The 25,995-nt window shown below is 43.7% G+C and overlaps 2 protein-coding genes across 7 annotated transcripts; one reads left to right on the forward strand and one right to left on the reverse strand.

The window, feature by feature from the left end:
- Positions 1 to 2,377: 2,377 nt before the first annotated feature.
- On the reverse strand, positions 2,378 to 7,847 carry dap3 (death associated protein 3). 2 transcript variants are annotated; one of them, XM_041045348.1, is made up of 13 exons: positions 7,693 to 7,847; positions 7,482 to 7,523; positions 6,705 to 6,818; positions 6,443 to 6,544; positions 6,188 to 6,296; positions 5,985 to 6,077; positions 5,748 to 5,878; positions 5,078 to 5,158; positions 4,162 to 4,326; positions 3,994 to 4,053; positions 3,822 to 3,911; positions 2,698 to 2,815; positions 2,378 to 2,596 (listed from the first exon to the last, which is right to left on the reverse strand). In XM_041045348.1, exons 2-13 carry the CDS (start codon positions 7,518 to 7,520, stop codon positions 2,511 to 2,513), a joined length of 1,188 nt encoding a protein of 395 aa, XP_040901282.1. In that variant the 5' UTR covers positions 7,521 to 7,523; positions 7,693 to 7,847; the 3' UTR covers positions 2,378 to 2,510. The 2 variants fall into 2 exon arrangements, with proteins under 2 accessions (XP_040901282.1, XP_040901281.1); XM_041045347.1 differs by having other exon boundaries at positions 6,443 to 6,574.
- Positions 7,848 to 10,004: 2,157 nt separating this feature from the next.
- On the forward strand, positions 10,005 to 25,502 carry LOC121185565 (histone-lysine N-methyltransferase ASH1L-like). Of its 5 annotated transcripts, XM_041043790.1 has the most exons (14): positions 10,008 to 10,420; positions 13,257 to 14,150; positions 15,088 to 19,258; positions 20,762 to 21,110; positions 21,292 to 21,465; positions 21,557 to 21,651; positions 21,734 to 21,807; positions 21,912 to 21,957; positions 22,057 to 22,097; positions 22,205 to 22,275; positions 22,388 to 22,563; positions 23,095 to 23,186; positions 23,297 to 23,439; positions 23,525 to 25,502. In XM_041043790.1, the coding sequence occupies exons 2-13, from the start codon at positions 13,467 to 13,469 to the stop codon at positions 23,423 to 23,425; spliced, it is 6,102 nt and encodes a 2,033-aa protein (XP_040899724.1). In that variant the 5' UTR covers positions 10,008 to 10,420; positions 13,257 to 13,466; the 3' UTR covers positions 23,426 to 23,439; positions 23,525 to 25,502. The 5 variants fall into 5 exon arrangements, 3 of the variants coding, with proteins under 3 accessions (XP_040899726.1, XP_040899725.1, XP_040899724.1); XR_005894373.1 differs by lacking the exon at positions 23,525 to 25,502 and having other exon boundaries at positions 10,007 to 10,420; positions 22,388 to 22,558; positions 23,297 to 23,438; XR_005894374.1 differs by lacking the exon at positions 23,525 to 25,502 and having other exon boundaries at positions 10,007 to 10,420; positions 22,388 to 22,576; positions 23,297 to 23,326.
- The last annotated feature ends 493 nt before the right edge of the window (positions 25,503 to 25,995 follow it).

The following is a 25,995-nucleotide window of genomic DNA, read 5'->3' on the forward strand; positions in this document are numbered from 1 at the left end:
AAAAATTCCACAAACTTTGCCCATGCGACCAAGCGCAGCCCCTAGATTGTGAAAATATTATAAAGACTCATGGACTTGAAATTCGGTACACAGATGCATCACGTCCATACGAGAAAAAAAAGTCTCTTGGAGGAAAGTTCTATGATGTACAGGAATTCCACCATTTTGTAAAAATGCTGCCATTCTGTGTTTCGCACAGCTTGTACTTTAACAAACTCATCCTAGGATAATGGTCCGATCATGCTGAAAGTTTCTCTGTTTGCTCTTAAGGTCTTCATGAATAAAAGTTGTGAAAAGCTTTGGTCTGGGCGCCACCACGAAATTGACCCTTCGCCAACACACAGGAAATGGCAAAATTTAGGATTTTGTGTGGATCTTAAATCATCAATCAGCAGGGCACTGCAGGGAATTGAACCCCACCCTAGTGTAATAGGTGTACCATAACCAGTGCCTTTTGCTTTTTGAAGTGATGTAAAGGTAAAGCAAAACCTATATTTCAACAGCATTTCTTAAATATTGTGTTATTAACAAATCTAGTTATAATGAGATATGGCATTCGCGGAAATTCTGTTGTAATGTAGGAAAGAAAACCGTACTATGAATAATGTATATGACATATATGTAAAGTAGGTATTAATGCTATAGAATCAAAGCATGGATTTATGACATATAATCTATAATGTGTTATGTATTTTTGCGTTACGTCTGTGGGTAAGTGGTGATGCACATAACTGTATATGATTTGAAATAGTTCTTAATTGTTGAGAAAGTATAGAAAGCATAGGATTTGGACATGTAAAGAGCACACACAGTAGAAATGTAGAAAATGCACCAGAGCTCTGTTGTGCTCCAGCAATAAAAACACAGTACATATAAAAATATAAGTTCAGAAAAACAGGTAAAAAAGACTGCAACATATCTCTGTTCTGCATCACCAATAGAAACACAGTCAAAATAAGAATATAAGTAAAGGACAAATGGTAAAAATGGCAGTGCACATCTCTGTTGTGTGCATGACAAAAAAACTGTATAAGTAAAAAAGGCTGCATCACAACTTTCTTGTGCACCAGCTATATAAAAAAATACAAATTTCATTAAAGAAAAAAGAGATTAAAAAGGTACACAGCTCTGTTGTGTATCAGTAATAAACAAGTATAAATAATTAAGATAAAAAGGAAATGCTATGATGCACACCTGTATACATCAACAAGCCAGAACCATTGTAAAATTGCTTTTAATCACTAAAACATTCTCAACCTCCATCCACAAACTCTAACCAACACTAAGGTGATTTACAAATAACACACTGTCCATCAAACCAAATTACGTGTTTTACGTTTTACCCTTAACATGTGCAACTTTCTTGTAACCACATTACACATGTAGTCACAAGTACAAATGTCCATTAAAGTTAACTTTTTCATATATATATCCACAAATACCAGGATGTATTTAACCAAGGACATACACATATGGTATTCTTAACATATGTGGCTGAAAATAACACCATTAAAATGCCTACACAAACACTAAAGTAATTTACAAATAACACACTGTCCATTCAACCAAATTACGTTTGCTCTGCACAGATAATCAGGATGACCTTCACACTCTCAACTCATTTATATGCTCATATGGTGATACACCATAGCGCCCCCTGCTGGGAGGGGGCCATGTCTTTTCTGTTGCTGTATACTGCTGTGCTTCTCTGGGGAGAAGAGCAGGAGAGAGGAGAGGACATAGGAGGACTCCTGTGCATGGCTGCGACTCCCGCAGCTCACAAGGGGCGCGAGGGCCCACCCATTGCTGCTTGCAGCTTTAATTTTAAACAATGCTTTTTATCTTTTATATCATTTGTGATCCAGTTGAGCAGGTGAAATAAATGTTTGAGAAATGTTTTAGTAAAGTCATCTGAAGACTTTCTTAAACATAGACATTTGCAGAAAAAACAGTCATAACTTTATTTGCAGATAATAGCACTCTATTCCAAAAGAAAACCTTAGATTGAATGATGTGATTGAATCTTTTCCATGGCACCTGATTTACATCTGAATACTAGAGTGAATGAACATAGTATGGTGTAGATAAAATGTCTAGTATATTTATATTTCATTTAGTCTTTTAAATTATTGGATGTGATTTAGCCTTAAATTGTATGTTTTTCACAGGAAAATCACTTAAGATTTATGCATAGTGGCTGCTGTCATTCTGACATTTCCTTTTGGGATTAATATTATCTATATCTGGAGATTTAATAAAGAGTTCCACTCTCAAACAGAAAAGAAGAAAAAGACAAAAAGTTATTTGCAGTGGATTTAAATTAATAAAGAGTTAATGACTTAAATCTGCTTTTATACTTAAAAAGAAACAAAAGTTCTTTACTTTGTTCATTTTATTATCAAAGTAGCACACATGAATTGTAATTTACACATCATAGACATGGACGTTTGTATGTGTATGTCTTTCTCAGACACTGATATTGTGTGTGTGATTTAAGTGTTTGTGTGACTTTATAGGAAGGAACAAACTCTGTCCAACATCGCTGGATTTCTGTTGCTCAAAAAGATGAGTTCTTTCTTCCCATCCTCTGTTCGGCCTGATGGGAAAAAAAAATAGATATATATCAGAGTTGGTAAAACATCACTTAGACATCATTAGTATGTCATGGCAAAATGCATCAAAATCATTATCACTTACTCTGTGGATGCTGCAGCCAGTGACGGTCCATATAGTAAAGGTAACAGCTCTCAAACTCTTTCTCGCTGTAGTTGGGCACTGACACCGGGATAAACGGGTCCATGTTGTTGAAACCTCTCTGAAGAGCCAAGCACAGACAGGAAGTCAAAATACAGGAAATCAAACCTGTTGTCTTCAGTTGTGTTTAGCAGAGAAAAACGTCACTGGCTTCAATAACATGTTCAGAGATCTAATATAATCACAAACAAGGTCAGTGTCATGTGTATGATCACAATAAAATGCATTTGAAAAATAGACATAATAATAAGCACCACAGACCTGGTCATAATATCCAAATAAAATCAGATATCAGTATTTATATAATTCAGGTGCACAGAGAAATCAGAAATCCATTTAAATTACTAAACCCGTGAAAAAAGATGAGTTGAAGTCAAGCCCACATGCTTGCTGGTCATGAACAGAGGTCTAAACAATTAATATTGCGCAACTATATCTTTTTTTTTTTTTTTTAAGTGAGATGAGTGATGCTATATGACCCCACTTTGACTTTTATGGTTCAATCACTGTCCAGCATAAATGGAAGAGGTGGGTGGTCATGATGGATTTACTTGTCCATTAGGAACATTGATCTTGTGACATGAAGCAGACATCAGATAAATACGACTCTAATAAACACACACACACACACTTGAGGATTTATTCTGTTAAGCTGTTCCACAAAGCTTTTCGTATGTGCTGTTCCATTGTATAAAATAGCCCACTTAGTAAAGAGGGAAGGTCCGTATGGGCTGAACAAAGAGTGAGACTGGTGATAGATGTCACAAATTTCTAGCAATTCTATTGAATATACTGGCTGTTTCGTTCCTTACAGACAACAAAAAGCTGAGATACTCACCACAAAGCAACAACAAAGCATAATCATTATGTCTTGTGTGTATCACTAAAAAACAGCTTTGGTCCTGAGACCTGATGATTGGAATGGTGCAGTCTTGAGGTAAAAATTTCGTTTTCCTGACTAATGACCACAGTTAGAGAAGAAAACAGTGATCTACTGTTAGAACTTGAGGGCAAGTGCTAGGAAAAAAAAAAAAAAAAAAGACAGCTACAACAAAATGACCTCTGACCTCTCCCAGCAGCTCGTGAGGCAAGTAGGCAGATTTTGGCATGTAGAGAGAGCCCGTCTGAGACACAGTGGTGATGATGGCGCCTCCAGTCTGAGACAGGAGAGTGAGTGTTAAAAAACAATAAACCCAAAAGAAATATAATATTCTCAAGTAACTATGGCCTACGCCTCACCCAGTCGTTCCTCATCAGCTTCCTCAGATTATAAACCAAAGTGAGCTCCTCTGGATCCACCTGATGATGGTGAGAAAGAGACACATAAGACTTTCTGTCTGTGGAAACTGAAAGAGAAGCATGAAGATAAATATGAAGCATGACATGATTGTGAATATGTTTCCTCACACTGCTCCTATCCTCTTTCTTGATAGTGGATCTTCCCCACAGGGCGTTGACAGCATCCACAGCCACGGCCAGGTGGAAGTTTGACTCGGGCTGCCCGCTTTGCAGCCTCAGTTCCTTCATCACCGCCCCCACCACATCACAGCTGCTCTTCACACGAGAAATACCCTACGGCAAAGGAAACCCTATCAAAGCCTGATAACAATGTGTTATGTAGGCATATCAAAAGGACTGAAGCAATTTCATGCATAATTTCTTTAATTTTAGGCCTGCAAACGTCCAACTGTTTAATAAAAATGCCAGAACTGGAGGTCTGAAATAGATTCAGATGAGAAAGAAAATACCACAACTGTCAGTCTAACCTATTTTGTCAAATAATGTGCTGTCAGATGGATAGTTACCAATATTTGATCAAACCACATTAGCGCACCAACAGGCTCACAGTAACACTAGCAGTCATCTAAAAATAGCTTCACTGACAAGTCAGACACGATATAGCACCGCTAATGTCCCAAAGTTTTCATTATCTTAGAGCAAATGATATGTAAACAATAGCAGAGCAAAACAACTGACTGCAAACAGTGAGAAATTAGCAGGCTGCATATAAATCTACTGTTCCTTTCTGCCTTTGTCAGCATGTGGTACAAAAATATTGAGCCAATCCATCACCATGCTCTGTTCGTCAGCTACTGATCACCACTAAGCTCAGACAAGGTGAAAGATTAATCTTTAATGACCCCTATGGGGAAATCTGTAGGGCAGAAGGAGAGAACAGGTAACAGAGAGAAATAAAACAAAGACATGAAAATGAGAGCAACAAAAACCACACCTCCAGTGGACAAAAATAAATACTCAACAAATAAAGAGTTGAGGTCGGGATGCCCAGAGTCCCACTCTTTGGTACTTTGAGAGGACTCACCTGATCCACCAGCTGTCCTAGAAGACTTCCCTCTTCAGTGAACTCTCTCTTTGTCCACACATAACGGTGCTTTGTCTTTATCTGGGAAGGAAACAGCACAATTTCACTGACCATTTTTTATGGGCTTGGTTCCCCTTTGAGTTCCTGCACCAAGTTTCCAATGTTTCTTTCCCCATTCATGAAATGTGGAAAATTAGGTTTATGATTCATATTAAGTTATAAATATTTCCATGACAATATCTACACCCATTAATATCTTTACCCAGATTTTTTTTAAGCTGCGCAATGTTGTCCATTTACATTAATTGCATGAGTGTCACTGTGTTTAAGACTGTTTTGCTTTGATCTGTTCAGTTGCTACTGTGCTATGCAGAGAACCTATTTAAAGCTGCACACGTGGGTAGAGTCAGGCGGTCTCACCTAGCAGTTTAGTTGCTTTACGTGTATCAGCATGTGACCTGAACTGCTGTGAAGACACAGTTGAGGCTCATTAAAGGCCTATTAATGCCCAAGTGATTGTTAATAATGTGACAAATTCTGTAAAACTCTACAAGCCTTAACTTGACTGTGTATATTTAAAACCATTTAGATGACACTGTAAAACTGCCGCCCATGTAAATATCATCTGATGACTGATGTTCATACAGGCACACTGCCTAAAAATTGTTACCTTTGAAAGGAATTGCTCATTGGTGATTCTGAAGCTGCGTAACCATTCAGCAGCTTGTAATGGTTGGTCAAAGCGAGAAGTGTTATAGGATGAGGGCAGCAGCTCTTTACAGTTCTTCACCCAAAGGTGGGCTGTAAAATTACAACAAAAAACGAAAGAGAAGATGTAGATGGGTAATTATGGAAACTTTCTGGTCACCAGTTAGCCATCTGTCATGTGTGACTGTGGTTGTCTCACCATCAGGAATATGCAGCACCAGCCACCCCTGTGTGTAGCAGAAGTGGACTGTGTGACAGAGAGACATCGTCTTCCCACTGCCATTCAACCCATCTGAACAACTTCTTAAGGTGAACAATTGTCAGCAAATCAAGATCATCTGGATAAGAAGAGTGCGTTCATTTTCTGCCTGTGTGAGAATGACTGTGTGTTTTGAAGGATACAGAATAAATATCGCTGTGCAGGTTTGCTGTAGTCTGTTTTCTTCAGGTACGAGATGACCTCCAGGGCAGGCTGCCTCACCATTATACAGGCCTCATTGAACGTCTTTACCTATAAAACCATACATGAAAAAAGTGTCTTCACTGTACACATTTTACTGTTTTAAAATAGGAAAACACAGTAACCAAATATCATCCATGACTTTGTAAAATAACAAAAAAAATTGTGCGTATGAAGTAATACAAACAAGAACCAACCTGTTGTTGATAGCGCCAAGGAAAGCCATGAGGGAATGCAGTACGGACGTGTGCAGGGGGCAGAGTGTAAAACTGTCCGACCTGTTTCTCAGACTGACACGCCTCGAAATACACAAATAGTGAGTTCACCAGCTAGAAATCATATAAGTATACAGAAAATGTCACTACAAACACAAATTTGATGCAGCTAGGTATGTGTACAATGTGCCCACACTGTTAGAACCAAGGTGAGGATTTTAGTTGTCAGAACACTTCTGCTTACCGGATCTTTCTCCTGCGTTCTGAAAACTGAGAAAGGCTCAGGTTCTGACTCTACAGCCACAGCCTCCTGCTGGTGCCCACATTCACTGGTATGAAGAGTCCTTACATGTGTTACCTGAAGAAGTTTAACAGAAGGCATATTTTTATTTGAGGGTCAGAGAAAACAGAAAAATAATCCAAATAGAACAAATGGTACTGTGTTGATAAGTGATTAAACATTATGTACAATGTTAACCAAGTAAATTAACCATACAGTGCCTTAAAACATTGATGGAAATTCTTCATCTAAAACTGACCCAAGTAAAATGGCTTGAATGTGAATATATACCGTAATCAACATTTATACATCATCATTTCTCTGTTGAACAAACTTAGATGCTTGACGTGTATTTTAAGCAAATGTTTAACCCAAATATTAAATTTAAAGTGCCTTAAAAAGTGAAATCATCCAGTTGAACCTTTCTGTAGCTCCTCTGAGACTGAACAGAAGCCTACAGCGTCCAAAAGGAGGATGCTGAGTCTTAAGCAATCTTAGAAAATAACTACAAAAGTTACCTTGTCCATAAATAGTTCGTTGAATAGCCTCAGTAAAAGCTCTGGTTAATAAGAGTGGGTTTATTGACGGCCTTTTCAAATTAACTAATGCACAGTTGCAACACTTCCCTCCTAAACAGAGCAGCTGACCCAGGTCAAAAATAACTAAAAGGGATCATTGGTAATTTTATGTGTCTGCAGCTTCTCAGTTAACGCTCAAACCTTCTTTTAACATTTGCCTCACCGTTTGCCGTAGTCTGAAGGACAGTCTATGAAGCGCCATGGTCTGAAACATGGAAGACAACATGGATATAAGTCATATTTCGGGAACCAGAGACACTAAAGCAGCAGATAATATGAACATTCACACCCCAGTCCTGTAACCTTGCGTAAACCGTTAGCTAACAGCTAACATCAGCAGTGCAGGAGCTATATGAGCACATAAAGCCATTTACCTGCGGTTCAGTTCATTGAAGGTTCACTGGCGAGGATTTCGGTTAATGTCATGTAGAGACAAACGTCCTTAGTTCTGAGTTTAGCAGAGAGTAAAACCACACAGCTCCAGGCGAAGTCAATGTGCCAGAGCCATCATGGACACCGCCATCATGTAGCACGGTGCAGGAAGTGACGTCACGCCATCACAATTCTGTTTGGCCAATCAGATGCCAGGAGCCAGGCGACAACAGCAGAGGAAAATGGAGTTTATCAGACTTTGATATGTTTCACCTGTAATAATAAGTCACGCTGGTACATGCATGACGGCTGTAAACATACTGTGGAGGTGTTCAGTAATTAATAACCGGTTTAGAAGCGCTAAACATGGCTCTTTTGACAGGAGTCCTGTGAGATTTTGCCCACTTTGTTTTTTAAATCAACAGAAGGCCCAGTGGGGCTATAATAGTACTTTCAACTTTATAATCCCAGTAAGCTAATAGATCTGCAGCGGCTCTGGGGAGATTAAAAAAAAAGTTACAAGCCTCTATTACACAGTAGGTATCCATAATGAAAAACAAATCACCCTGTGTAGGCCATACTACCATTATTCTCAGAGCTACCCAATATATTTGACACTTACCTCTATAGGATTATACTTGATTTTACTCCTTGTTTTTCTATTTTCTTTCATCTAAATTTGCTCTTTCTAATGTTTCTATTATAAAAGGAGATCATGGTATTTTTTTCTGTTTCATTACTTGGACTATGCAGTCTATGAATGTGGTAACTGAGGATTTCACTGCACGTTGTGCTGTGTGTGGATGTGTGTGACAAATAAACCCTTTTTGTTTTAATTCTATAATTTAATTATCAACTCATTCAATTTCCAGACATGACGTGTGCCTGTAAGTGACACATACAGTCAAGAGCAAACAACACTGTGTGCGGATTAGTTGTACTCTATTTGTATTAATTCAAATTTGTTTCAGAATATGCACCATTATAGTACAATATCAACTAAGGTGGTCATGTATTCTCATTTAATCTGTGTCCAAATCTAGTTTAAAGACCTTAATCATTTAATGAGAGGCTCTGTTCACTTGGATCCAATGCAAATGTGGCAAAAAAAAGTTTTGTTCTTTAAATGTTACCAATTACCAATAAGGTAATCTTTTTGTTTAAATACCTCTGTGCCTAAGTCTGCAGAGCCTTTCTTTCTCAACATTTGATATGAACCACAGGGGCCAGTCACTGCATCATTACCTCATCCTGAGGGTCTGTAATGTAGAGGGACCCTAAATCTAAATCTAAATCAAAATTTAGCTTTGTTTTTAGTCGATATTGCCCTTGCATATTCTGAAATAAAACCATGTATTGGATAATTACCGGTATCTATTTGATATGCAGGAAGCCCTGTACAGTAGTAATGGTTGTTTACTGGGTGTGAGTGAAATTCATGTTTAGTCTTATGCACTTACTGGGAATTCGGAGATTACAGCGTCCACACTCACACAATGCACAGAGCGCAGGAACAACAGGGGGCAAATAGACGCCCAAAAGCATATCTTTATCCTGTGGCCCCATAGTGGGTCCCATGCATAGACATAAAACAACAAGCCATAGAAATGATAGCTACTACTACCAGTACTACTAACTACTACTATAATCACACGATAAATAACAAAAAAAAAAAAAATAATAATAATAATACATTTCCACATTAATAAAAGTCATCATGCTCATCATTATTATTGCTGTAATTATAATTATTTTGTTTTTATTAGTTATAACTTTATGATAATGTTGTTACAAAAACATATGTTTAAATATGTAACTGTAATATAAATAGGCTATGTCGTGCATTATATAGATTTTGTGTTATTCCTACTGCATGATTTAAAAAAATTGCTTCTAGTTTTTGATCGGTGTGATGGTCAGATCTGACAAATTAACTTTTTAATAAGTGCCCAGCCCAGCCTGCATGTCTTTGCTGGAGCTCCCTCACTGTGTAAGCTCAATGCCGTATTGCATTACACGGTGCAACTTTTGAGCAGCTCCTCAAATCCTACCAACAGCCTATTTTAGCCAAGTCGTCGCCATTTTATTAAGCGTCTAAATAGCCCTCCCCAATCGCCTATTATGAACCGCAATGAGATCCTGTGCTGTGTTCACCGTTTTATCTCCTCCTCTGGCCACATGAAAATGGCCACGCAGTTGCATTCCCGCACATCCACCAACCCCTCTGCTCTGTCAGTCTGTAACCACTGTGGCACACACACACACACACACGCACGCACACGCAAGCACGCACACACACAAACACACACACCGCCGCAGCCTTCAACCCTGTCGTCCTGACACGTTAACAGCCTGTGCGCATACGAGAGCACAGTCTGAGCCATTATCACAGGCGGGAGCGATGTAACTTTCCCCGAGAGAAGTGGCGAAAAATAAGATCCAGCGTAACCAGTCCGCCACCTAGCTGCGGAGACGCGCCGACGGAGATCTGTCGACTGTATGATTATGAAAACACCCGCGCCAATGTTGTTGCACAGTAGGCTCTGCGCTCCGATGGGACTGAAACTCGGTTTTAGGAGGTGTTTTAACCTCCGCTGGCCTTAGTTATGTAATCAAAGCAACATCTAATGCACCAAAAGCTGTGGATTGCTATTGGTGCGAAGAGGAGAGCAGGACAGCAACACCTTAACCTCCTGCCTAAACGCAGTTGGCTCTGGGACGCGCTCTCGGGTAAGTAGCCTACGTAGCCTTATTACAGCTTGTCATGGCAGTCTGTATTAATGTGTGCAGGCCTGTCATCATCAGCGAGCTCACAGCACAGTAGGTTTAGAGAGAATTTTGTGCATCCGCTTTGCGCTAATTTTATCCCTTGTTGCTGAGTGTGTTTCCCCTCTGTTCTCCGTGCACGGTGATATTTCTTATTTCAATGTTGCTGACACCAGCAGAAGGGGCTAGCAGAGGACAGATTGGGGGGGGGGGGGGGCAATAAATAAATAAATAAATAAACAAATTAAAAAAATAAAAAGGTGGCTCGGAGGACTAATCCACATCACAAACACCACCAGCACGCACATTTTCATGCTACGTAGCCCCTACTTCCATGTTGAGTTTCGGTGTGCAGCCGCGTATGTTTTAGGGCGCCTAAATGTGCGACATATTTTATTATGGAGATCGGAGTGACGACAACAACAACACGTGCATGTGTGTATCATTTGTAAGTGCGACAGCATCAGGCGGATAGTGATTTTCAGAGGTGCGCAAAGTCATTATGGAGAAGGAAGCTCCTGTTGACGTCCTCAGTAAACCAGTGATAGGTTGCTCCAGTGCGGTAACACCCCCACTGCCCGTACTGTATCTACAGTAGAAACATCAGTCAGCCTACGCAGCTGCGACCTGGGTACACAATGTACGACCAACACACTTCTAATACCCTAACTAGTGTGTGTGTGTGTGTGTGTGTGTGTGAGGGGGAGGAGGAGGGAGAGACTCACGTGAGAAACTTCCCTGTGTATGTGGAGTCAGGTTGCGCCCACTGTGTGTGTGTGAACCTTCGTGGATGGTTCAATATATGTGTGAGATGCCATCACAGCACCCTAATTTCCAGGGGGCAGGGCCGCTGTGCTCCCGCTGTTGTCAGGCAGATGACAACGGTGTTGTAGTTATTGATGATCACACCGTCATGGGATGATGATGATGGCTGGAAATATGGTGGCCCATTATCATGATTTAATCGTCCGCCTCAGCGCTGCCGAGGAACCACACTGACTACAGTGTCAAGTCCACCCATCATCCTGTCACTGGAAATAGCTTCTGGTCTAATGTTAGAATAATTTTGAGTTATGTTTGAGAGGTATAGCTCTGGAGAGTATAAAAAGCTATTAGTATGCACTTTGACTGATGTTGAATGTACTTGCCCTTTTAAGTTTGAAAACCTGCCACTCTTATTCTCTTCTTATAGTCTCTTTGCACAACATGATTGGAACCCGTGTGACTCAAGCTCCTCCTCATGCCTGGATCCTCTTAAGGTTGCTCTTCTTCGCAGGGGTCAGGCGTCTGGAATAGAGGTCATAACAAGAGTGGTTGCTGTTACTTAGGAGGACCACTGTCCATCTCTGTGTTCGTTTTTATTTTATTGTAAGGAGGTTTGGCCTTGGAAATGCTCTCCAAAATGGTTACATAACAGCAGTTACTGGAACAGATGTTGATTTGAGCTCAGTATGATTCAAGGAAAGGGTTTGGGTGTGGAGGGACCAAGAGGCAGGAGAGATAGCCCACTGAGCTCTTAAATGAAAACATTATCTGAGATGCTCTTGTAAGTTTAAGGGGGCAGTTCAGTGTGTTGAGAGACAGATGAGCTATTTCATAAGAGGCTCTCAGGAGAGATCTGCAAGAATGCTTGGCAGGGTGTGTTTTATTAGAAAATGGATGAGTGTCTCCCTTAATGAGAGAGAGGGTGTAATGAAGGAGGCATGACAGAAGATGCTGCCTCCCCGTGATACATTGGGTTAAAAACTGGTGCGAGTGAGAGCGAAAGTTTTTCTGGTGAGGAGAATGTTATTTCAGGGTGTGTTACTTTGCTGTAATGTCACATTAAAAGTCCATTTACAATGGGGTCAATGAAAAGCTTACTTGACTTAGAGGAAGCAATGGGAGGAGGAGGAATTTGCACTCCTTTCCAAAAATAAGTTTTACCCTTTCCTACGGATTTGTGTTACCACTACTGAAAGGGGAGGAGGGGAACGGTCGGACCGTGAATGGAGGGATTTAGGTTGGAGTGGAGAAAAAGAACGAAGTGGAGGAGGAAATATGGTTCTGATTAACATGGATACAGTGTATGAGTTGACCATTTTACTGTGTGGTCTACAGAGAGAGAGAGAGAGAGAGAGAGAGAGAGAGAGAGAGAGAGAGAGAGAGAGAGTAGATGGGACTAATAGAGAATGCATGCAAAAGCTTTCTGCCAAACATGAAAAGGGGAGTTTCGGAGAGAAAAGAAAGTACAGCAGAGGGAAGGGTGGGAGGAGAAGTGCTTGTGGGAGTAGCTGAGAACAGAAGGCGCAAAGACAGTGGGGAGAGGAGGGGAGGAGACTGGATCAAGTGTTTGAATTAGTGAGGAGCTGATTGATTGATATATTGATTTGGGAAAAAGGAGGCAGAGTAAGGATTAGATCATAAGTAAAAGCGCAGAGGCTTGAGGAGTATTCGCCGTCTTTCAGAGCTGCTGTTATTTACAGTTTGTCAGAGAAATCTAGCCAATGGTGTTTTTGGAGAATGTGAGTAGGTCTTTCTTCCCGTTAGTGCCGACATTCTGGGAATCGGCAGCGTTGATTGGCCCCCTGGGTTTTCTGTATGATGAGATCATCTCTGTGGACACAGACTTTAGCACCTCTCTACAGCTGCCTGCAGGAAGGGGACTTTCCCCTCAATTCCTGTACGGCTGCTATTCAGCATCTGAGCTCACTGAAATGACTAATCACTGGCCTCTCTATCTTTCTGTCTTTCTGTCTGTATTTCCCTTCCCTCTCTCTCTCACTTTCTCTCTCTCTGCCTCTAACTTGCTCCCTCTCAGTTCGAGCCTAAAGAAGAGAGAGAGAGACCTTCGCTGGATGAAGGCAGCCAGCTGTGCTTGGACTGTTATAGGATATTCTTTTGGAAATCTCCTGACCTACACCTGCATTCTGCTCATTCAGCCCTTGACCCCAATAACCCCACCAGCTACATTTGAAAGTGTTATACTGGGAACCCCACAGCATCCTGCTTCTCCCCCCTGACTTCTCTGATGGACCAGAGAGTGAAGGGGGGAACCCCTCCAGCCACAAACTCCACTCTGGACCCCACCTCTGCACCTGAGGACTCTGAACAGGACCAAGTGGCAGAGAAAAAGAGAAGAGGTGAGGGGGAGAATGGAGATGTAGGGAAAAAGGAGGAGGAGAAAAGGGGAGCAGGAAGGAAGAGAGAAGGAGACAAAGGGGCAGTGCTGGAGTTGTTCATTGAGGGGCGCTGTGGAAGCGCAGGGCAGCAGCAGCTTCAGATCTCTGGCAGAGAGACCAGCTGCCCCGAGGGGAATGTACGACTGCGGATTGGACTCCAGGCCAAGCGCACCAAGAAACCGCCCAAGATCTTGGAGAGCTACGTCTGCAAGCCCACCATCAGGACCTATCAGAGACAAGGCAGGGGTGGCCTGCTGAGGGGGGATGGTGAAGGAGGAGTGGGGCAGCAGAGTAAAACCAGCTCTACCCCAGACGAGGCAACCAGAGAGCAACGCTCAGGCCTGGATGCTGTCCAGACCACATCCAAACAAACTGCGTCTGCTGCTTCACCACCACTTGCATCATCATCATTATCATCGTCATCATCATCTTCGTCATCGCAGCCATTGCCGTTATCATCAACATTTACTACAGCTTCCACCCCCGCCTCAGTCCCGGCCACAGCCAGCCAAGGGACGAAGTCTGCCAAACAGGTAAGTTAAGGACAAGGGCAATTTCCCTCACACACATACAGATTCCCTACTGTCAGCTGCCAATATTAAACCTGTTATTAATTGAAGTTTACATAAGATGGAAAAAAACCCAAGAGTTACAGTGGCTGAAGGTATTCATATGTGATTAATGGCAGTCCTATTAGAGCCAACACATGTAGCCCTGTTTTGGTTTTTGTAGTTAACCACCACACAGGCTTATATGGTACAAAATCTCCCAACTTTGTGCTCAGTTGTAATAAGGTCAAATGAGCTATTGTCTCAATATTGAAGCTTAAGCAGCGCATTTAAATAAACAGACCTATAAATAGGACAACAGCACGGCAACCACTTGCAGCTATTACAGACATTGGTCCATCAGTTCTTATGACAATCACCCAAGGGGAAGCTTATTGCTTTAGCTGCACAAACGCCACTCAGGCTGCAGCATACCAAAATTACAGGACAAGTATGAAATGTCAAGCCTTCTCATCTGTATTAGTGGCAATTTATAGCCACCAATAGCACAGCTTTCTCTCTCTCTCTCTCTTTCTGTCTCTGCCAGGCTCTCTATATCTGTCCCTCTCTTCTATTTTTACATCCCCTCTTTTCTCTACCTGCTCTCATTTATCTTTCACTCCCCCTCTGTCCCTGTCCCACTCCCTTCCTCTCTGTTTCTCTGCCTTTGTATTTCTCCTTTCTGTGTCAACCCCATTCCTGTTTCCATCACCTCACTCTCTCCTTCTCCACAGTATGCCCTCTTTTCTCTGCCTGATTGAGTCATTTTGTCCTTACTCTCTCTTTTAATGGGCAGACAAAAACAAAAGCATTTTCCTTATTGTCTCTTCCCCATTGTCGTTCACTGTTGTTGTCTACAAAAACGAATGGATGTCACAGCCTTTGCTGTCTATGACAGAGATTGCATGTTTGCATTCCCCAGGTTCCTATCAAACTGGCTGATAAGACAGAGGTGAATTCAAATGGCTCGTCAGAGAGAGTGAAAAAAGAGAAGCTTCCTAGTGTTAATGGCCAGCCTGTTCCTGCAGGACACAAACCCTGTTCGCCCACAACAGACCCGACAGCTTCAACTACTCCTTCCACACCATGCGTCCAGGCTGTCTCTGCATCGGAGACCAGGAATGAAGGAAACACCTCCAAGAAACATAATGGTTTGGTACAGACAGCAAGACAGAAGGGACTATCGAATGGGAAAGGCTCTACGGACATCCTTGGCACTTCCACCTCGTCTAAAATCAAAGTTGGAAAACACAGCAGTTCCTCCTCTGTTTCTTCCATGGACTCCTCGACGAGACCCCCAGCCTCCACCAGCTCCCATAAAGAACTTAGCCTGTCCAATAAGAGTAGGCCAGGCTCTCCTTCCTCTCCCTCAGTCACCCCTAAACCACAGTCCTCCCCCACTGTGGATCTTTCCTCTGCCCAATCCCAAGATCAGGATTCCTCTCTACAACCCTCACTAGAGAAGAAGAGAGAGAAAGATAGGAAAGCAAAGAAAGAGAAAAGGAAAGACAAAAAATCAAAGCGAGATAGATTGGAGGCTGAAAGAGCCAAGAGTGAGAACAGAAAGGAGGAGGGCAAGAAGAAGAAAAAAGAGAAAGGGAAGGATGGAAAGTCAAGGCATGGTAAAGAAAAAGTCGAAAGACATAAGAGTGATGATATGTGGAGGGATGAACTAAAGACTGAAAGAGGAAAGGCTGAGAAAAAGAGGGATAAGCCTAGTCCAGACAGACAAAAAACAGAAGACAATAATGCAAAATGTGGTGAAACAGTTGATAGTGGTAAACTAGATAAAACTTGTAAAGTAGTGAGTCCAGGCAGACTAGAGGAGAAGGACAAGACAGACGACAGTTGCAAGCCAGTTAAACAAGCTGAGCCAGCAACAACAACAGGTGACAACAGTAAATCAAAAGAACAAGACATCTCAAGACATTCAACTGTGCCTCCAAGCCACTCCTCTTCTTCTGCTCCTCCCTCTCTGCCCACTCCTTCTGCCCGTGCCCCTGTTTCTCCCCCTTCTTCCCCCCAAGAGCAAGACAGCCGACCGCTCAAGAAACGTAAAGCCAGACGTCCCAGCTGGACCAAGCTGGTGCACCGGGCTCAGCGGGCGGAAAATCAGGAAGTCTCTTCAGATTCCCAGCATAATCCTTTACTGAGTTTCCCCCAGAATCCCAAGACGTCCCATTCTGCCAAGGCCAATATTCAGCAGACTGATGAGTCACACCCAACTGCGTCTAGCCCCTTAACCAGCAGCTCCTCCCCTCTCTCTGCAACCAAACCTCCATCCCCAAAGCAGAGTCACCCCACATCAGACCCCAGCCCCTCCACATCCAGATGCTCCATAACTCCTGCCCGAAAAAGGGGCCGCCCCAAATCCCACAGCTCCAGCTTAGATGATCCTCCCCCCAGACTTTCACAGAACGCTGTTCCAGCTGAGGTGCCTCCTCTGGGGTGTAACGGAGTTCAGAAATCCCCTGTGGTTGAGCCAAGTCCAGTACTGCAGAGTGCTTCTCAGTCTAAATCCAGCCCCAAGAAGCGTGGCCGTCCTCCCAAACGACCCCTCCCCGAGGACCAGAGAGGAGTTGCACTGAATCACACTGATGATACAGACAGGAGTAAAGATTTTCATCCTCCTGAAAAAGGGAACAGGCAGCTAAAGATCAGGAGGTTGATTAATGAGATGAAGAAAAGAAAGAAGAGGAGACTTCACAAGGTAATGCTGTCTGGGTATTTAGGAAAGGAGGGAAAGGGAGGCGGGGCAGCAGATGGCGAGACCTCTCTGAAAATGTGTAAATCAATAGAGGCTACAACAGTACACACGCTCTCAGCCCTGTCCTCCTCCTTTGGGAGTAAGTTGGGCCCTCAGATCAATGTGAGCAAGAGAGGAACCATCTACATGGGCAAGAGGCGAGGACGCAAGCCTAAAGTCCAACCAGCTAACCTAAATTCTAACCCCCAGAACTCCTCTCAGTCGTCTCTGTTTACCAACCCCTCTGAAACTTCTCTCTTCTCATCTAACCAGCCCCAGCCTCCTCCTTCTCATCCCTTTCCCTCCCCATCTCTTACCCACTCCAGTGGGGCCCAGAGTCCTTACAGTGAGGGCAGCCTCACAGAACCGTCATCTTCCCTACTTTTTCCTCACCCCTTCTCCCTCCCTTCCCCGTCATCTTCCTGTACCTCCCCGCGTCCTCCCTCCTCCTCTTCCCTCTCTCCCTTTGTGAAGAAGAGTTGCCCATGTCAGGGGAGGCATCACTTCCCCTTTCACCAGTCTTCATGTAAGCTCTCCTGTCCCACGCCTCCACTGCATCACACACCTGGCTCTCCTGGCCACTTGAAAGAGGCCACCCCCTCCCCCAGGAGTGAGTCACACAGCGAAGAGACACTGCCTAGCGATAGCGGAATTGGAACAGATAACAACAGTGTTTCAGAACGAGGGGAGATGAGGGGAGCTCGAGGCATTCTCAGGTTGGGTCAGGGGTCGGGAGTGATGCTTGGGGGTCAAAGACACCCCTCCTCTCTTGTGGACCATCCCTCTCCTGTCTCCTCACCCCCCTCTCATATTCCCAGACACACAAACCCCATCAGCAACTCAAGTACTGTCGAGCGGCATCGAGACAGACACCGGCACAGGCGGAGGGATTACGACTGTTCCTCTCCCTGCACTTGCTTGTGTCCTTGCCCCTGCCCAGGACACAATAAGTGCACTCATTCAGACTATTATCCTTGCCTTGGGCACAATGCACTGAAGAGACAGAAAAACAAACATAAGAAGAAGCACCAGCAGCTGCACATGCAGGATCCAGAGTTTCTGGCTGAACTAGAAGATCTGATCGGTCAATTCAGCGAGGTCCACATCGGACGGCGGAGTTGGGTGAGGACAGGACTAGGACAGGGCTTTGATGGGAGTGGGAATGCTGCTGGAGGAAGGCGACATCACCCCTCCTCCCTTTCTCTCCGCTCTAATATCTTCAGGATCAATCTGAATGGCTTCTACTCGCCTCACCCTTCGTCTTACCCTACTAATCCCTCCTTCTCCCCCCAGCCTTTCTACCCCTGCCAACCAGTGCATTGTAACAGGAAGCTGGACCGCAGACAGTGTGGCTGCCCGTCAAAGTTCCAGGAGACCATTGAAAATATGGGCTTTTACAGCAGCTATCCCCCAGCCACAACACTTTACCACCACCTCCCCAGCTCCTACCCGCTTCCATCTCCCCACCAGTATGCCCCCCATCAGCCCCACCATGCCCACTTCCTCCTCAACCCCGCCAGATTCCACAGGCGCAGGAGCAGGTTGCTGAGAGAGGGAGCTTTAGGAGGAGAGGCTGAGGGAGATATAGGAGGAGGCAGCGGAGGAGGCCCACATCTCAGCTCAGGGTTCACATCCAGCCTCTCCTGTGGCTGTGGGAGGAGCGAACACAAACACAAACACCGTCACCGGCACTGCGGGCGAGAGATGGACGAGGAGGAGGAGTTACATGAGGATGAGGAGGAAGACAGCATGGAGAGAGAGGGGTTGGCCAGTTCAAAGTCAAGATCTGGGTTCATTCTGGGGCAAGGAGAGGGAGGAAGGAAAGGGACAAGAGGAATGGGGAGCATGCTGTCCAAAGAATCGCCTTGGTTATGTGAGAACGGAAATGATTCCTTCTCCTCTGCTGCTGCCACATCATCATCATCCTCCTCCTCCTCCTCAGCAGACAGGTACAAACACACATCTCTCACCTCACTGGGGCTGGGTTCCTCTCACCTGTCTTCATTTGGAGGAGGCTGGGGCGGCCTAGGCCAAAGCTGGATGAAATTCGGGGTCCTGGGAGGGCCAAGATTTGGAAACTCAAACCCCAGCTGGAGAGGCTTCACTGGGGAGCAACGTACAGGCAGACTGATAGCATCAGACGGAGAGGACGAGGATGGTGAGGATGTTCAAGAGTCAAACCTGTACAGGGCATCCCCGTCCCCGACACACACCAACCTGTTTACATCCGCTGCCATGGCAACAGGTGGGAGGGGTCAGAGGAGCGGATTGGCCAGTAGGAATTCAGGAAGCGAAGACAGGTCGTGGAGGAGAGACGAGCCAGCTTGGAGAGAGAGGAGAGAAGCAGGTGAGGATGCATGAATGATCTGATCGCTAAATATGTGAATGAAAAGATCAACAACACATCTGTGCTTCCGTTTGACGGCTCAAAATCAGATTTTGTTAGCATCAGCGCTAAAGTTGGTGCAAATACTTGAGCATTGCAATATTTGTATTTCACTGGCTGGAAACTGTGCCGATAAATGCTTTTTGACTCACATGAATGCACAGTTGTATTCTGTTATTGTTTCATCTCCAGAAAAGGTGAATATGTAGAATACTGACAGTAATCTAGATAATATGGGAAATCGAACGTCAACTGTGCCTACCATTGAAATACAACAATGGCAACCAAATCATGACAGCTTGCTGAGTGAAAAGGTTTTATGCCAAGAGCCTCTTTTCACTTGCGCAGCATGACAGATTTTTGTATTTGCACAATGTGGAGATGAGACTGTGGCACCAAGAGTTTGCCCAATATCGTGACAGCGTTGCTTTTTCTCAGGTGTTGTTGAGCCACACATCAAAACCTGGAGGGTGTCTGAGAGGAAATCAGACTCCGTTCTTTTTATAGCCAATTTCAGGCTCCCTCTGCTGTGCAGGGAACGTGCCTGACACACATGCACAAACACACACACACACACACACACACACACACAAATGCAACCACTCAGCAACCACTCTCTGTTGGAATTTTTAAAAAGTGTTATAGCAGGAGGGCAGCATCTTGATGGGAATCTGCCAGAAAATCTTTGAAATCTTCTTGCAGCGAACCGCACACTGTTGCAGCCCCGGGCTACCCAGTGAACACAGTCATTAGTTAACCACCAGATTGACTATTTAAAGCTTGGCCTATCCCTCACTGCTGGCCAACAGGGCCTATTTGACTTGGAAAAATCCAATAAGGAAAGAGTGGTCAGTCTTGTCAGGAACTGTGGAAAATGGAACAAAAAGATAGATGACCTCAGGAGTGACTGATGAAGGAATAGCGCTGGGGTCAGAAGGGGGCCAAAGAGAGCCTGTGAGGGGAAGGAAGTGGAATACATTTAACATCAGTTCATCATCTAACTAAACACACGTGTTTTAAAGAATGGCATGCTGTCATGGGCACATTCACACACACACTGTTTTCTCTCTTTCTCTTTCTGCTCAGCCTTTCGAGATTGTGTGCCACATTAACTAAACATGCAAAAACCGTTTGTGCGCAAGTGTGCATGCTCACATTAAAAAGTATGCATGCCACACAGTGTTTGTGTCCATTCTTGAGTGTTTTTTTTTTTGCTGTGTACATAAATCACTTGTTAATGCATTTCCCAGAAGTGATCTGGTCAGAGGAAATGTTGTGACTCACCTAATCTGTGGCCCATCCGCATGACTCAGCCTAGACTGGCCTCACCTCACACCTCCTGCTGCCTCAATCACTGATCCACATCTGTCTCATTTCCTCTCTGCCACTTACACCCCACCCTCCCCTCCTGCCTCAACTCCCCCTTCTCCCCTCCCCTCCCTCTTTCTATTTCAATGACTGCAGATTTACAAGGTGACTCAAGAAGCCGGGGGCAACAGAAAAGTGTGCCAACGCCAGACAGTGTGGCGGTGAAAAACAAAAGAAGGCCAGGCCGGCCCAGGAAGCACCCACTGCCCTTCACTGCATCCTCCCCCACACACTCATCCGCAGCTCCCTCCAAGTCATCACTCGACCTCCTGCCAGGACACAGCCACAACAGAGATGGAAGAGAAGCGGGCGGTAGAAAAGAAGAACGAGTGCCAGAGAGAGACCGAGGAGGCGACACAGTGCAGCAGGTGACAGAGCTGGAGCTGCAGGCCAGGAGGAAGAGGGGACGGAAGAGAAAACATGGTGACTCTCCCTGTCATCAGAGGTAAACACTCACCACTGCATCAAAAAGCACCTGAGCTGGTTGATTTGAAAATTCAATACAACCACTCACTATTGCTATATTAACCTATTGTTTTCAGCACTGTGTGCTAAACCAGTGCCTTTTCTTTCTTTCTCTTTTTCCTCTCTATCATTCTATCTCTCTCTTTATGCTTTCCTTTTAGTGTCGCTGTGGATAAACCCGAGTGTGACACCCCCCCTGAAAGTTTTAGCCAGTCAGATGTGGATCAGGCTCCGTCCCAACCAGTAACCATCCAAAGAGAGGAAAGAGCTGATGGTCCTCCTAGGAAGAAGTTTCTGAGGGCAGGTCTTTACTCGGATGATTACAAAACTACAGAGTGAGTTGACAGATTTCATAAACAATCTATTATAATATTCCTTTGTTACCAGGTTTTTCCTGTTTATTTATTTATGGTATGTCTTTCCTAGCCCCCCCTCTCAACCCCAGCAGATATGCAGAGAGAGTCTGGAGTACATACCAGGGGAGCGCGAGTACACCCTTTTACCTGCTCCCATACATGTTGGTGAGTATATAAGAAAATGCAAACACTGCTGTAGTTTCTTGTAGCTGTGATCATCTATATAAACTCCCTTTGTGTCGTCTAGGAAAGTACCTGAGGCTGAAGCGGATTCATTTTCAGTTACCCTATGATGTAATGTGGCTGTGGCAACACAACCAGGTACAGTAGAACCCCATATCACAGAGATAAAAGGAGTCTTACAAGTGGGTTTTTGCAGTGTCACAAATATACAGGGATTTAATTCTCATGTTGTTTGGTTACAGCTTCATAGGCAGCCTGCTGTCCCACTGAAGAGGAAGCGGCGTTACTGTGAGTTGCCAGTATTAGATGTGTTAGCTTTAGGTTTAGTTGATGGGTCAGATCAATACTCTCATACAGTATCTTACTCTTTCTCTCTGTTTCACTCAGGCCGGCTGAAGGAGAGGACTGTATCCTCTCACCAGACAGTGGTGAGTTTATGTGGCTTGAGGTTGTTTTATGCCAGTGAAGAATGTATCTTTAATGGTTGGTACTCTAAAACTTACATGCACCCTTCCATTTGCTTTTTATTGTACAGGAGGAGAGCTCTAGTGACATTACCAGCCTGTTCCCTCACCTCGACATGGAACCTTTGACCAGCAATGAGAGGTATGGAAAAAAAATGCAGCGATTCACATTTCAAGATAAACTACTTGATGCACTGTTACTGAATTAATGTCAGAGTGGACGGCTAATGTTTCTCCCCTGTGTGCCGGGCCAGGAGCTTTGTGGTGAAACACCACGTGTTCCTCGTGAGGAACTGGGAGCTCGTGAGAGACAGACAGATCCGACTGAGGATAGAGAGGGAGAGAGAGAGAGACGCAGAGGGGGAGGAGAGGGACTCACAACGTCAGTCCTGTGATGGAGCCAATGGGGACGACAGCCACATCAAGTCAGGTCCATGAAGCAAGTGTGTGTGTTAGTTTTTGTTTCTGTAGGTGTTTGTGTATGCATACGTGTATGTGGTTGAACTCTACACATTTTCATTTTTACTGGACATCTGTATAGACTTCCTTTTGTTCCCTGTGTTTGTGTCTTTTACTTTTATGTGTGCATGTATGTGTGCGTGTGTGTGCTCTGCTTACAGCCCATCATCCTCATATTTGGCTTGTCTCTCCATATCATACTCAGCAGCACAAACTAAGTGGTTTTCCAACCACAGAATTTCAGCCTGCAGAAAAGTTTCCCCATTTCTGTCATCCACTCCTGGTGTCCAGAAACCCAGCAGGCATCAACTTTCCCCATTAGCAGTGAAACCACACAGTTTCCATCAAAGGCTCCCTGACTGATTGCAGAAAAGAATCAAGGGGAAATAAGGACACTGGCATAATATCAGATATATCTGTAAAAGAGATGATGTGCTGTTTTCTTTTCCTCCTGCAACGCCTTCACTAACATAAAGTACACTGTTTGACCTCTGACCCTCAGATCATCCAGTGGGGGTGGAGGTGACGGTTATCAGCAGTGACCCCCACCAGCAGAGTCAGGACACCTCCAGCTCGCTCACTGCCAGCCCCTGTGTGAGTTAAAAACACTACCCACGGAAAAAAAAAATCCTTTCATGAATGCAAATTTCCACAAGGATGAAGATCTGCTTTTGCAATTAGTTGTACGTACTTGTTCACCACAGCCCACCAAAACCCAGAACAGAGAAGAGGAGGAGGGAGAGGAAGAAAGACGAGGGGAAGAAGAGGTCTGCAGCAGAAAACAGAGGAGGAGACGGCTCAATGATTTACTTTTGACCCTGCAGCATTCATAAGCTCACAGAGGGAGGTAAGTAGAGCATCAGATACAGAAAGAAGATTGCCTCGGAGAGGTATGTGCATTGTTTTGTTGATAGTATCTTACCTTTATGTAGGTGGGGCCACTCTGAGAAAGGGACCAGGCCCACCACCGGACAGATGGACACGAACTGATGTCACAACACTGCTACTAACAGTAGTAGTGCCGCAGAGAACAACTGAGAAAAGGAGAAGAGAGCTGGAGAATTATAGCGGCTGAAAATGCAAGAAAGACATCTCACACACTGACAGATGAGTGTGTTGAACCTAGCGCTCTGAAGGGCATCACACCAAGGATGAAACCATGGCAACGCATCTTTTGTCCAAGCGGCGAGGGATGAGAGAAACAGAGATAGACTGTCCCGGATGAAAGAAAGAAACAGACCAGCTGAAATGAATTTGCACTAGTGCTGGATGAACAAGCACACTAAAGACTGTATGTATGCTGAGTGGACACACTATAAATGCACACACATACACTTTGATTGCTCTTACTTCAGCACCTTAAGCAAACTGGGAAAGACAGACATTGCTCGGAGACCGAACATGGACATATATAGTACTCAGCATTTCGGCTCTGAAGTTTCCAAGAGACAAGGAGCTCACAAGCTGCCCGGGGGAACAAAAATGTAGCCTGGGCCCTAAGTAGGTCAAAATTGAACCCTCATTTAGTCGTTAGGCTTTCAAAGTCACACTGCACCTTTGGGAAATGACACGAGGAGAAGTGAGCCAGTTAAAGTCTGTTGAGACAGTGTTAGGGTTTTTCTTCACTTTACCAAGACAGTGTCTGCTATGTACCAGTGAATAGGCAGGGGAGGGGGGTGGGCTTAGTGATAGGAATTTTGGCATCGCTGCAAGAGAATTTCTAATGAGGTTTTAAGAAAGAAGTTATTTTTGAAAAAAAAAAGGACAGCTTGAGTACTGTCTGCTAAAGAAATGGACAAAGTATATTCATGATAGGAATGTTTATTGTTGACTATTTTCAGTATTGCTTCCTGGGGAAGGGAGGGAGAGGGGTAAAAAGTGTTTCTGTTTACTTCAGACTGCCTTTGAGAATGTTTAGCTCTTTGCTTCAGAGCATTGACAATCAGAATGTCCTCGGGGGGAGAAAGGAGAGAGGAAAGGGAATGAAAACCAGAATTGATTTGCCCCAAATGCTCTGTAGAAGTGCCATGTTGTCTTGTGTACGTAACCTAAGCGAACTCATGCAGTCTTTAAAAGCAATATCTCCTCTGATAAGGACTATGTAAGGACTTCCTTTGTTATGTTTTTTGTTTTGTTTTTTTTTTAAGTTGTGAATATTTGAGGATTGGAGGTCATTTTTCTGTACAGATGCATAGTACATTGTTCTCATCTTAGGAGCATTGGGCTAATCCACTTAGTGGACGTAACCATAAGCGTTTAGTTTCTTGTGAATGTACATAGAGAGAGACCTGTTTTCCTTCTATCAGCAGTAGCGTGTAAAATTAGTATTATACATGACAATACTATTGGGATTATACATAAAGGTTAATAATCAAATCTTTCATTTTACTAAGATGTTTTTAACCAGTTACACAGCTGACCAATATATCAGACATTTCTCCTTAAAAGTGACGATGATTGTATATGATTTTTTTTTGTAGAATTACATAATGTCTCTTTTTTTTCTTTTTAGCTGAGCGTACTTTTTTTAATTGGCCAGACAATCAGTGACAGTGAATTAGTTTTTCCAGTGTTAACTTTCTGCTCTCTTTCAGTAGTGTGGCTTCTAATAACAAGCCAAGAAAGTGCAATTTCTTTGACTGTTTACATACTGTATGTATATTTTTCCTCTTTCCTTTTTTAACTAAGAGCACTACATTATTGCCAGTGGATGATTAACTTTATAGCAAAGGTACACATAAAGAGTTATTTATCTAGTTTGCATGACATGTAACCTTTGCCTGTTGCCTCTGATAATGTGCATCTGAAAAACAAAACATCAAAAACAGTTATAACTCAATGCCATAGAATGTCAGCTCAGACTTTTTGCCTCTATATCCATAATAATAAAAGCATTTTATGTCTACTAGTACTAAACCCTGCAGGCTCTCTGTGTATCAGTTACAAAGCCTCCTTCTTGTGTGTGTATGTGTGTGTTTGGGGGGAGCACTGCAGTGATGTTAATCAGCTTGAGCTAACAGTGCTATCTAGTGGTGTTAGATTGTATATCTCACTCTGTGTTGTCCTCTATAATGACCCACAATGGAGGACACTATCAAAGGAACACGGTTACAAGATGGGGGAGGGCTGCAGCTCACTCTGGAGATTTATTCTCCTCTCTCTGCCCTTCACAACAACTGAGGGCATCCTGAGATCTTTTCATCCGAGCGAAGAAGTGAGGGGAATCTAATGAAATATTCTCCAGGAGCTTAAAAGGGACGTGAGTGTTTAGTTAGGTATTAACAGTATTTTGCAGCAGGCTCAGTCATGTGTTTTCACTTCCTTTGCAAACTGACACATGCAGGTAGCTTCCTGTCACATTTCAGTCAACAACAAGTACAGGACTTGAAATTTATGTTGCACA

This window comes from Toxotes jaculatrix, chromosome 8 (assembly GCF_017976425.1).
Source record: "Toxotes jaculatrix isolate fToxJac2 chromosome 8, fToxJac2.pri, whole genome shotgun sequence".
Taxonomy (NCBI): Eukaryota; Metazoa; Chordata; class Actinopteri; family Toxotidae; genus Toxotes; species Toxotes jaculatrix.